Source organism: Rhinolophus sinicus, chromosome 4 (assembly GCF_057876585.1).
Source record: "Rhinolophus sinicus isolate RSI-liver-muscle chromosome 4, RSI-T2T, whole genome shotgun sequence".
Lineage (NCBI taxonomy): Eukaryota > Metazoa > Chordata > Mammalia > Chiroptera > Rhinolophidae > Rhinolophus > Rhinolophus sinicus.
The window spans coordinates 105,256,126-105,269,735 of record NC_142504.1 but is presented as its reverse complement, the minus strand read 5'-3'; the positions used below and the strand labels follow the sequence as shown (position 1 = coordinate 105,269,735).

General features: G+C 42.2%; 1 protein-coding gene across 5 annotated transcripts in view; it reads right to left on the bottom strand.

Annotated features, from left to right (window-relative positions):
* Positions 1-13,610, bottom strand: part of NEDD4L (NEDD4 like E3 ubiquitin protein ligase) — a 310,035-nt gene that overhangs the window by 141,611 nt on the left and 154,814 nt on the right. For all 5 annotated transcript variants that reach the window (XM_019755309.3, XM_074339904.2, XM_088798016.1 and 2 more), the window contains one exon: positions 845-926. In XM_019755309.3, the coding sequence (XP_019610868.2) occupies positions 845-926 (82 nt within the window). The remainder of the gene's footprint in view (positions 1-844; positions 927-13,610) is intronic.

The following is a 13,610-nucleotide window of genomic DNA, read 5'->3' as shown; positions in this document are numbered from 1 at the left end:
AATGAGCTGGTCTTAGAGCCCAGGCTCTGTACCAAAGCAGAAGAGTTACCTTTTCTTTTTTAAAGCCATCATGGTTTCCAGGAAATACTTATCACACAGTGTTATTTCACTAGCCAAAGGTAGTGAGGAAAAAATAGTAGTAATCCATAAATAACACTGAAGCACAGACAAGAACAGCACTTTTGATAGAAAACATGCATCTTCAACAAATCCCCAAATATGGACAGTGTGTGTGTGTGTGTGTGTGTGTGTGTGTGTGTGTGTATAAAATAAACAAGGAAATAGATGAATTAAAATATAATTATGGAAACATCTTTAATGAAATCATGTATGGGAAATTTTAAAAAGTAAAACATACACACAATAAACATCTAGTTTTATTATGAGTATTTTGTACTAGTTTTCATGTAACTAAGCAAGTAGTTTGCTTCCTTTGGAAACACGTTTCAAGTCAAATCATTCCTTTCGTGCCTACTAATTCCCCAAGCCACTCGATTTCATTAAATGTGTATTCAATTATTTTATACTTCTTTATGGAAAAAAATAACAAGAACAAATCATTGCATTGCTGTATTCTTTGCAGGAAAAAAATTGCTACTTGTAATAATACTCATTTTAAGAAAATGGTTTTTACAGTCATGTATCTAAAAGCCAGAACCAGTATCTTGGGTTAACACTGAAAAATTTTGGTCTATGTTGAATTTACAGACTTAATACTTAAATCTGTAGGGAGATGCTTAAAATAAAAATATTGCCAGCTTAAAATATAAACTTCTACAGAACAAAATTACATAATTTGATTAATTATGATTTAAATGAAATTGAATTAAGGATTGACACCTACCTTTTTAATTGTTTTTGTCTGTACCAAAGCAAGTTCTCTGTTCTCATCCGCTACGTACAATGAAAGTTTCACATATGGGTCACTGAAAGACAATATTTCAGATTTAATAGGATTACACTATCATTTAAAAATTAAAAAGAAATCAGCCAAAATCTAAATGAAAATGCAAATATCAGTTAATGACCCAGCTTATGTAAATTCCACAAACGAAGCAGTAACATTTTCAACATGCCTAGGAAGTGAATATACTGAAAAGTTTCTATCAACCAGAGCCAATGTTTATTTAAAAGCAAAAATATCATGAAACTCACATTCTAACTTTAAAGATAATCTTCCCTATTATTAATTCAAAAGAATTCATCTACCACAGTTTTTTTCCCTAAACAAATTCTAAGAAAATTTTAAAAGCATACAAAATTTGCTCAGATTAGCAAAATCTAGCTAGAAAATTTAGTTTGTGTCTTATTTATATTCTGATTTCCACTATGTAGCTAAAAATTAATTTCCTTTTAGTGGTGGTAAAATAAACATTGTTCCTCTAAACCAACAACAACTATCATCTTACAGATTAAAACAAAAACTCAAAAACAAAAAACTAAGGCCCGGGAAGTCATGAGAGATTGGCCCAAAGTTTTAGATTTCAATAAGGTCTATATTAAATTTCAAGTTTCCTGACTACAAGGTCCAGAGTTCCTATTATTTCCCTGGGAAACTGAAAACTTTTAGCAAGACATGCACTGAAAGGATTACTTAACAGAAGCTATCTACCAAGAAGATGAGAAACCCACTCACACAAGCTAGTATTGGTGACCTGAGATCATTCAAACCTCCCCAAACTATCATTTTATAAAAATCTGGGATCCAAGTTCTTCCATCTCACACTTGAGACCCTGAAAATCATAGACAGAAGGGGCTCGCATGTATTCATTCCCCAAATTTTCACTCATTTGGGGAATGAATACATGCGAGCCCCTTCTGTAGAGCTGATCACGTATTTCTATCCAACTTGAGAATTACCCTTTAATAGCTATACCTACCATGACTATTAACACTTCTTTTGCAACTTCTAGGATATTTCCAAAGATTGCACAGAGTATTGTTAAATGCTTAAGACTATATTGATTTTTATTTTTTACTTCAATAAATATGCCATGAAATCCTTTAAGGAAAGGTGATAAAATTTAGTTGGTTAGTAACAGGACTATACTCAATATACCAAAAAAACAAACAAACAAACAAAACCCAGAGATCAAAAGTGAGTGAAAAATATTGTTGGTATGTGTGTGCGTATATATTTATAATACATATGGTATTTATTATCCATAAAATACATCTTAATGGAAGCTACAACACCTCTTTAAAATAAAGCAAAACAATTTGCTCAGTTATATTCTATTCAGAGTATAATTGTCATTTTTAATGTTTTGACATAGAAGAATCTTGTTTAAAGATCATCTAACCAGATGCACCTACTTCCTTTCTAAACACCTTTAGCCTTAGAATAAAGATGAATCAAGAGCCAGACCTAACCTAGGTCTAAAGAACCTAAGAGCACCTTCCTCATCAGAGCCACGGTCAAGGTGATGAATCAGGTGTCAATTGCTAGGTCAGTGGTTCTCAGACATTAGCGTATCTAAACTGCTGGGGGGCGGTGGAAGGAGGGGGGCGCGTGATTAAAACACAGATTGCTGGGCCCAACCCCAAAGACCCCCAAAGATCTAGCAGGTCTGGGGTGGACTCTAGAATTTGTGTGTCTGATAAATTCCCAGTAAAGCTGATACGCTTGATCCAGGAACCACACTCTGAGAACCAGGGTTCTAGATGGTATTTAAAAAGAGTTTTGTTTTGTTTTTAAGTTATCGAAACTAATTTTCCATTTCCAGCCACCAAGCTATTGCTAAACAAAGTTCAAGGCCTGGTATCTCTGTTATCTCAAGAACAGGTCCCCAGTGTGCCATGGAGATGCATGCCCGGGCGCACACGCGCACACACACACGCCCACATTGCAGAGAACTCCATAAACTCTGCTGACTGCCATCCATCTCTTATTCCCATGTCCCTCGGCTATCATGACTGCTGCCTGTTACATAACTGCAGTCAAGAGCTAACCATTCACTTTAATAGAACCTCTGCAGTCTTCTACTCATCATTGGTTTACCTCAGTTTGTATCCCTTAGATAGTCACCGTACGTGACACGTGCAGGTGGAGGTTGAGAGTAGGGTCTCTGAGGGTGGGACAGTAGCTCCCAACTGGAACCAGGAAGGCATGCTTGGGCATGTCTTTAGTGCTTATCCAGGTAGAGGGAGGTACTAGGGTATCTACATGAAAGATTAAGAAACTCCCTGGAAGAGAATTCAGACTGAAGAGAGAACCAAAGGCCAGTGGGAGCTGGTGAAAGGACAATGGAGTGTAAGTTCAAGGGGAGAGGAGCACAGGACATGGGATGGGCTGGTGAAAGGATAGTCAGGCGTAAGTTCAAGGGTGGTGGTGGGGAGCACAGCCTCCCAGGTTGGTCTCAGGTTCCTCCTCCCTTTCTGATGTTACAGCAGTTCCATTCACATCCACAGATATTTACTGAGTACGGACTACATTCCAAGGACTGCTAGGAGCAAGACACAAGCGCAAGTGAACGGGGGACAGGGGTGGCTAAAAGAGGATTCGTTCAACAAAGGTCACAAATGGACATTTATGAATGGTCCTACTCAGCCCAGCTGAGTGAAGGTGACTGCATTTTCCTCCCATTTCAGCAAGGTGAATGCTGGAGCATCAAGCTGAGATATGGCACAGGGCACCGGAAGCAGAAAATGAGCAGGAAGATGCCAGAGTAGCCTAAACAGCCATCAATACTACCTCCACTATTATTAGCACAACTGGCACCAGCGCCACCATGACCACAAGCCCAGCATCCAGCCACCATGAAGCATCCAGTCCGTTCCTGGCATACATGAGGTTCTTACATACACTATCTCATCGGATCCTTACTGTGCAAGCTTTGAGGTTGGCGCATTTTTCAGATGAGAAAATGAGACAGAGAAACCAAGCAGTTGGTTTGCCCAAGGTTAAACAGTAAGTACGAGGGATGGGAAGAGAGGGATACAGGCATGCTTGCTCCAGAATCCAACTCTCCGAGCGCATGCTATACAGCCTTGCTTCAGTACGCTCCGTGGACCACTAGCGGAGCGGGCTGGAAGGCATGTCCAGGCGCTGCAGCAGTTACGACTTAACTTTTATCTTTGCTGTTGTAGGAGGAAGAATAAGTTGCCTGAGCTAAGTGTCTACCTTTGGGGAAGGTCATAGCTTGAGATCTTCTCAACACTCCAAATAACTAGCTGCATGACCCTCGACAAGTCACTTTGAATCTTAATTTTCCTATCTCCAAAATAAAAGGGTTGGACAAAATCAGTGGTTTTTGAACTGCAGAGCCTCAGTTCTGCATAACGATGTCAGGATAACACAGGCCATCATTCCACCTTCCTCTGTTTTATGTATCAGGCTTCCAAGTTAGAATTTTTTTTTTGGATGGTGTTCTAGAACTTTAAAAAAAAAAAAGGTTTTAAAGCCACTGGACTGGATAATCCCTTTTAGTCAGAATATTCTGGATCTGAGAACAATTCAAACTCGCTTCTCATCATTCATAAGAACAGCCCAGCCCATCCTAAGTGAACACAGATGACTTCCTAAAGATATAAGAGGAAGACGGAGTAAGACTCTAGTCTCTACCAAGAGGTTTTCTCCATCCAGGCATAAAAGGGGAAGCCCATAGCTTGAGTATGAGGGTCGACTCAAGTACCACTGGGCTGATATTCTCCTTAACATGTTACCAGCTTCTAACCAACTTACTTACTAGGTATCAAAAACATATCACCTAAGCAACAACCAAAACAAAAGTGTGTGTGTGTGTGTGTGTGTGTGTGTGTGTGTGTGTGTCAAGGCTAAGGGATAGCAAACCTCACCACCAGCTTCTTTTCAAATGCTTGCACGTTATTTTAACCTCTGATGGCCTTCATTTCTGGACACGATGCTGTCTATGAGTGGTAAAAAGAACAGTTCAGCTCCCAGAGACTTTTTCACATGACTCCACATGAGTCATCTGATAAAGGCAGAAATTCTGGGAGAAACTTCTGTCCTCTGAAGCTGTACCTCTCAGATCCTCAACACATTACCTATTTTTGCTAGATCAGCAAAGTCCTGAGGTCAAGGGTTAGTTATGTTTACGATTTACCTCCCCCTCCTACATCACCAGCAAATTTCGGAAAGACACACAAGTAGCTCAGCAGTTACTATTACGGGGAGTAGATACAGGGTACAGGGGTGAGAGCCCTGGTTTTCACATTCCCCTCTTAATCACTGTCGGAAGATTTTTGTTGTTGTTAACCATTAGCACATAATACTTGTACAATAATTAAACAAAGCAGGCGGGGCACAGAGGGAAGCAGGCAAGATGAAGACTACCCACCCCTCCTCTGCTGGTGCTTCTCCAATTGACACCCTAGACCATTTCCACTGGAGTCTCAAATCTTTGTTTTACCAGCTCTCTGAGGGACCCCAGGCAGTCACCTAACCACTCTGAACTTCAGACTGGTTATGAATGAAATAGGAACGACAACTCCTAACTCAGGGGGTTTCTGTAAGGCTGAGAGAAAATGACGTATTGATATCAGTACCCAGCTCAGCACCAAACACACAGTGCAAGTACCCTATGGGTGACAGCCATTGTAATTGGGATTTTGTTGTCTCCCTACTTGAGAGACTTCTGAGGGTCTCTGTTGCCCCCCACTTCTGCTGTGACTGCTGACTTGACACTGACGACCTCCTAGGACAAACTGGATGCCGGCAACCACGGCTCACTCACTATACCCCGTTTCCTAATTATTCACACTGTGTGGAAGCCCCCTGAGGACCTGGGTGGAGATATCAAACTGGTCACCTTATTCACAACAAAGCATCACTCGCGGCAACTAGTTACTGTCCTAGTGGCTGGTGTTTCATACAATTCAGGGCCAGTATTACCATGACTCTAAGAAGCTCACGGCTTTGTGGATTAGAAGAGACATTCCATTTGGCAAACCTTTTGTTTTCTCTGCAAAGCGAAGCTGTTTATCACATTCTTTGCAGCCTTTAAAAGGAGACAACACACTGACATTAGGATTCAAACATCTTCTTTACTGAGTGCCTACCATATTCCCGGCAAGGAGATAAGCGTGGGAAATGAAAGTCATGTCCCTGCCCTCATGCGAATGGGGCACAAAGAAGCAAAGCAACGACTGTGACGGAGTGAACCACGTATGTACCCTGGAACACACCACTCTGCAGCAGCAGGTCCAGACCTCGTGCATGCCAGCGTCAGCTGGCACCAGGTGCCTGGCCCCACCCCAGGCCTCTAGACCACAATCTCTAGGGTTAAGACCTGAGAATCCTCATTGATCAAGCATTCCCGGTGATTTCTACTCACTGGTCCATCTGGGCACTCCTGCCAGAGAGGAATCTCTGAGGCTGAGACAGGGGGACCAAGAGCAGAGCAGGGTGGGGGTTCTCCAGAGAGAAGAGCATAAGCAAAGGTCCAGTGGCAGGCTGGAGGATTTGGGGAGAAAAGGTAGCTGGAGAGGGGGGTCCCAGCTCAAACCACAAGGAGCTCATATGCAACTAAAGAGCTGGCCATTGCTGCTGAAATGCAATCCTGGCCCCTCTGTTGGCAGCTGTATGACTTGTGCAGTTGGTCCTGACACATCATTAATGGGGTGATGCTTTATCTGACCCACTGAACTGTTCTATGACAAACAAGAAGGTGTAAAGGCTAATCCTTTTGCAACACTTATTTACTCGTTTTTATCAGATTAAATAGTCTTTGCTGAGAGCCACATATTTTAAAGGAGCAAGGCAGTGAGGAGAGTGGGGAGGACGGCAGAGTTGCCTCCACTGGGCAAAAGGTTCAAGGTGTGTTACGTTCAGACTGCAGCCGGGTTGGAATGACACCACCTTGACCACCCACCATGAAGGTGTCCCTTCAAGATACTTGGATATCAGAAGAAAAATGAGAAAGGGCTTCATTTTTCAGCCATTTTTCCCTCCTTAGGGAGCACCACAAGCAGAACCTGAAGGAAGCAGTAATTCTTTCCTGTAAAATGAAGTTGCTCAATACGCCACTGGCACGGCCTGTGCAAGGATCCCGTCTTTGCTGCCTATCACCAAAGTGCGGAGGGCTAAGGTAGCAGGTTACGTAGCGCCGCAGAGCAATTTTATTTTGACGACCTGATGTATTTATCCCACTGAGACTTAGCTAACCCAGAGAAAATTTCATTGGAAATCCAGTTTTGTAGAAGATTTCCTCATTCTTTTCCACATGTACTATTAACATTATAGTGTTACATAAATCACTGATAAAGAAATAACACAAAAACACAAAATAAGGGGAAAAAAATACCAAAATAGATCGAGACTGAAGATTTTCCCCCTCTTCCAACCCCCCCCCCCCCCGGTTCAAGCCATTGTTTCTGTCTAGTTGTGTAGGACACAGCTCCCTGGCCCATGATGGTATTATGAGCCTTGGGTTCCCCCCCTCCACTGAGGCTGTCGGTCACCAGTCATCGGTCGGCCACTCATGGCAGCTCTTGCTGGCTGCCAGCCGCTCACAATGGCTGCCGGCCACTCATGCTGGCCACCGGCTGCTCCTGGCAGCCCAGCTCCAGGGAGAGCTGCTGTTCACAATCTTAGCTGTAGAGGGCGCAGCTCACCGGCCCATGTGGGAATCAAACCGGCGATCAGCGTTAGGAGCATGGCGCTCCAACCACCTGAGCCACCAGGCCCGCCTGAGACTGAGGATTTTATGTAACAAATTGTCAAAGACACAAAAAAGTTAATCCTTTCTAAAGGAGGGCAGCGATTTTAATACTCTACTATTGGAAATAAATTATTACAAGTTTTCTGGAAAGAAATACGGCAGGAGGTATCAAAAACATCCAAACAGTTGATGCCTTTGTCTCAACAAATCTATTTCTAAGGATTAATCCCAAATAATCAGAGATGCAGGCAATATTTATCTGCAAAAGATATTCATTACAGCATCATATATAGTAAGAAAAATTAGAAGCAACCTTCTAGTACAATAGAGAAATGATTAAATAAACTATGGTATAATCATGGACTAGAATGTTATTAAATATTAAAATCATGTTTTCAAAGAATATTTTTAAATGTGAGAAAATAATCATGGTATAACTTTAGGGAATAGGCAGGATCTAAAAATGTGACTTATATACATGCATGTATACATATATACATATACATATATGTGTGTGTGTGCATGTGTGTGTGTAATTTAGAAAACCATAGCCCAAGCTAATAGTTCTTTCTAGATGGTAAGTTAATGACTTATGCTTATTTTCTTCCTTGTGGTTATTTTTCTCTGAATTTTCTACTGTTGAACAAGTTCTTTTATAAATACAAGAAATTAAGAGAATACCAATCATAGTTACACATGTGCTTCAACTGTAATACACTCTTCAATTAGGCACCGAACCCTGCAATTTCATGTTTAGCCTACATCTCAACAGCAAACCCAAAAGGGTTTCAAATATTTTTCCTATCCAGAAAATTGCCTTAAATGGATGACTATTGAAGATTTGTGAAAGAATGTGCACATACATTCCAGCTCTCGAGATTTATTGGAAGGTATTAAGTATACTTCGAAATGTATCACTTGTTACCAATAATGGCTATGAGTTAGTCACTCTTGAATAAGTATGATCTTTCAACAAATACAACACAGCAATGTGTCAATTTACAGACAAATGCATTCTTATGTTGGTTTTAAGCAGGTGAAAGAGGAATTAAAGTTTTACAGTTTAGGCACATTTTGTAAAGCTGCTGAAACATACACTTTTGGATACTTAAGTTATGATTTTGTTGTTTGGAACAACTAGTGGTTTACTCTTACCCTAAAGCTGTTCCAGTCACTCAAGTCTTGAACTCTCTAGTCAGGACCGACTCTCTCCTTGTCCCTTGCCATCTCCAACTCATCACGTGGGGGTCCCAACCTTGGGTCATGGTTGCAGGGCCAATTGCATGGCCAACTTATCTCTAACATACTTGTGTATTCACTTACCAAATGCTCCACAGAATTAATTCCTGCCTACAGAAATGTTACCAGCTGGTAAATGTTTATGTAACTTATGTCACACAAAAGGTAATACACTTCTAAAATTCCAAAGAAGTAAAATAGACAAGAATTCCAAGAGGCAGTACAGGTGAAAATTTTACAGATGGGGCAAACGTGTTAACAACAGATACATAAATGGCTATCAAGTTAGAGTGCAACATACATGGCGCTCCCATTTAACCATCTGAGAGGAGAACCATAGCCTCTCCTAATATTTTCCTCCCGGCCCCTGCTGACAAGAGAATCCTGGGCTGGTTGACCAGAGGTTTGAGTCTTTAAGTCCTAAAGATCCTAAATAATGGTAGAACCAAATGCTAAATCACCCCAATGAAGTTCTTTGAAAATCGTCAGTTCGACTCTACTATTTAAGTAATATTTTATACTCTAGCAGAAATAGAAATTTGCTCAATCTAGTAACTATCCAGGCAACAAAAGGCAATCTATGTCAGGCACATAGATTATCACCAATATAAGAAGTCTTCTGTCCCAGAGAATACTAATCCTATGAAAAGTTACAAAGTTGATGAGATTGATCACGGAAACAGTCTAGTATTCCCCATCAGCACTCTGTCCTGTCCCAAGATGGCCCTTCTTCAAAAGAGCCTATTCCTTACCTTTTCCCAGACACCTACTTAGGCTGCATTCTTGCTCTCTCTCTTGCCAGTATCTACACCCTGGTGGTGTTTGCCCACAGTAATGGTTAACTAGAACAACTGAGAATGCCTACATATGCCCTCTCTGTTGTATATGCACCAAGAAGAGGGCTCTGTTGTTGTAGGTGCGGACATGTTCATTCTACCAGCCGGCATCACCATGACGGCTACGAGTGCAGAAAGCCTGAAACTTAGGAATTTCTAGAGCAGACAGTCTCAGACTACGGTGGGTATCAGAATTACCGGGAGGATTAGGTTAAAACACAGATTGCTCAACCCCAACCCCAGAGTTTCCAACTCAGATCTGAGGTAGAACCTGATAATCCACATTTGTAACAATTTGCTCATCGAGGCACCTCACTTTGGGAGCCACTAAGACTCCATCTTTTCCTCTTTTTCCAGGATCCACCACAATGAGCTCATTCAACTTAGTATTTCCACCCCAATAGCCAATCACTCCCGAGGGGCTGGGAGGAAGGTGCAGCTTCATCTCTACTGGATGCCAAGGATTTTGCCCCTCCTGGTGGGCTTACCCGGCCGCTTGACACTGCCCATGTTTATTGGGGTCATAGGAAGGGCAACCTACAAGGCCTAGCTGTTAACTGTTAGCACCACCTTTTGTTTATTTCAATGGGGGTGAGGGGAAGGAAGAGAGCAGAGCAAAGACACGTCAGTTCTTGCCTATTTGGAAAACACTACTGTCTAGTGAGAGAACAATTACAAGTACCCTATAATAATACGAGCCTATCAGGAATTCAGTTCTAGAGGACACAAGGCAAAGGGAAAATTCTGAGATATGATCACCTAAGGCAGCGGTTTATTCTAACTTGACTCTGGTGGGATACTGACACCTGCCCATTACTCCCTTCATGGTTAGAAAAGTCAAACCTAATTTGAACTTCATAAAATAAAAATTCCAAGATACTTTCTCAATTGCTTATATTTCACTGTTTATAAATTAGCTCCTGCCACCCCTGATGTATGAAGTCAGTAGCCTACAAAAAACAGGTACTCAGATGCAGAATCACATGGAAATGACCAAGTACGGGAACAGACTTCCAAAGTCATTCCTGTCCCGTAACCCTGAAGTCAATTCCTTGGCTACTCCCAACGTGCCCTTATGATGGGAAAGAAATACCCCCGGTCAAGCACAGGGACTTTGAGGTTCATGCCAATGTGGAATTAACACCGACTGTGCTGAACTAGAAAAGAGGGCAAGTTCCGAGGTAGGGGAACTACTCAGGGAATCAGCCTCTATTAACTAAACCGGGAGAAAAAAGATGTGTTTAATTAACTCAGGACGAGTTGTCAGCTTCCAGAGCACAGCTGTGCTTTAGTTCTGCCGGCACTGCATGCTCCGGGATGCTTGGACTAAAGATGGCACGTGGAGGTAATGAGAATCCACCAGCATTGCAGAGATGGACACTGCGGAGACCCCTGTGGGCTGAGTGCTCAGGAACAAAGGTCTAGCAGAGGAAGAAGCCATGCAAATTACTAAACAACAACTATGCTGAGAGCGGACCTCACGGGGCCAATTTTCAAGGGCAGACAGGGTAAGTGGTGGAGAGAAGAGGGAATTGGTGGACAGTTACATAGATTGCGAAACATTTCCTATGCACATAAAAATATCAACCTCTCTGTCCCGGAGTATTCACTGCCTGTCAAGCACTGTCCTGACTAAGCACTTCCTGTACAATCCTTCAACATCTGGAGGAACATTCTAGACTTCTCAGAGGTGGGAGTGGCAGTGATGCCAGAGGTACCACAGGAGCTAACCCCAAGCCCAGTCCAGTTCTTACTGCAAAAATCTGTCTTCTTCTCACAGGCAAGATTCTCTGAGGGAAAGGATCCTCCCTTAAGTGGAGTCAACATGACGTGTGATAGTGTAAAGTCTGAAGAGGAAGATCCACGAATGACACCCATTCTGTGAAGCAGCAACCACGTCACCAGGAAAGCCATGAAGCAAAGGTGTTAAACTTGGCACTGGCCTGAACACAGAAAAAGCATGGAGTAGCTCATCTTGAACTGTTCCCTGTGATACAGACCAAATCATGTCCCTCCAAAAAGATATACTGCAGTCCTAACCCCAGAACCTCAGAATGTGACCTTATTAGGAAATACGACCTTTAGAGGTCATCAAGTTAAAATGAAGTTACTACTCCAAAGCGACTGTGTCCTCGTAAGAGGGGAAATTTGGACACAGAGACCATCACGCACACAGGAAGGTGATGTGACGGCACAGAGGGAGAAGGCAGCCATGTGACTGGATGGACACCCCTACAAGCCAAGGGATGCTAAGCATTCTGGGTAACCACCAGAAGGGAGAACAAGCACGGAAGGAGTTTTCCCTCAGAGTGTGCACGGCCTCATTGACACCCTGAGTTCAGATTTCCAGGCTCCAGTACCATAAGACAATAAATTTCTATGTTTTAAAGCACTCTCCTTTGTGGTACTTTATTATTGCAGTGCTGGGAAACTAACACCCCCGTTAAAGCCAGCCCAATGTGTTATAGGACTCTGAGTTTTTTCCCGTTTTAGAAAAATGATTCTGAATATTCCAGTTATTACATAACATTCCCAGTAGGGGACTGGGGACCCATAATCAAATGTTAGTATGTGTGCAGTGATATGTATGAATAGTTATATTAAGTGTTCTAGTACAACCAGAAATACTCTCCAGTCCATTCAGGTCACGTTCAAGTAAGTTTTCCTACAAACCTACAAAAATGTTTTCAGTTTCCAGGGCTTTGTGAATTTTCAAACTGCAGATAAAGGATTACGGACCTGTACTAAGTTACAGAACACTTATTCCTCCAGCCGGCCTGCCAACCACATTCAGACTGCTCTCAAAAACACAAAGAACCGCCTGTGAAATCCTAGAATTCCTCGGGGAAACCAAGTATCCTCTCAACTCTCAGAAAAATATTTGTCAAAATAATTTCTTTCAAGTTTTATCTTCAAGACTATTAAACATGCAAACAAGCCACCAGATACTTGATCGTTCCGTTACGCTAAATTCTGTGTTACATTATTACAAGACTTTTTAAAGTCAAATTTTAAAAGAGACAAAAGCAATTCCACTTCACTGTATTATCACAGGGAGCGAAAACTGGAATCAACAGGGAGAGGGGACCGATGACAATAATGGTCCACGCCAATGCTAGCGAGAGGATGCATATTTTAGGGCCCACATTTGTTCCCCATTATGCCAATAAATATATGGCAGGCACTCACACTTGGATTTCCTGGACCCATATATTATCAAGAAGAAAGGGTATTTATAGAAGAAATCATGCCTATGTCATCCACGTTAAAAATCTTGGTTGACCAGCTCGGGAGATCAACCACCTGCAAACACCAGAGTCCCCGTACATCTCAAAGCTGAATGCACCCTAGAGATTTTTCCTTGTGTTCAGATTTTTAATAATCTTCCCTGAAGTTACTGTGTTAGATGAGACTGGGTATTGAAGAACTTCTAAAGAGAGCCGAGGTTGGGTTCCATTTATTGTAATAGTAGGCACTGTACCCAAACATACCATGCCTCACCTCATAAGGGTGTGTGCGTGAGCATTAAGATTTATGCTACTAGATGACTTTGTTTTATGGATATATGTATGTTTCTCCTTGTCCCTTTGACCCTGAAGAAGAAAGTGTTAAATAATCACGGGGTGAGAGCACACAGGATTGATGAGAAGAATTTAGGTAGAATAAAACATACCTCTGCCATCAGAACGGTGGGGAGACGGGGGGCTGGTTGGCTCTGTGGTTAGAGTGCGGTGCTCATAACACCAAGGTCGCCAGTTTGATTCCCACATGGACCAGTGAGAAGCAACGGCTTGAGCTTGGAGCTGGGCTGCCAGTGAGCGGCTGGTTGACTCCATGGTTAGAGCGAGGTGCTCATAACACAAGGTCACCGGTTGAAGTCCCACATGGGCCAGTGAGCTGCACCCTCCACAA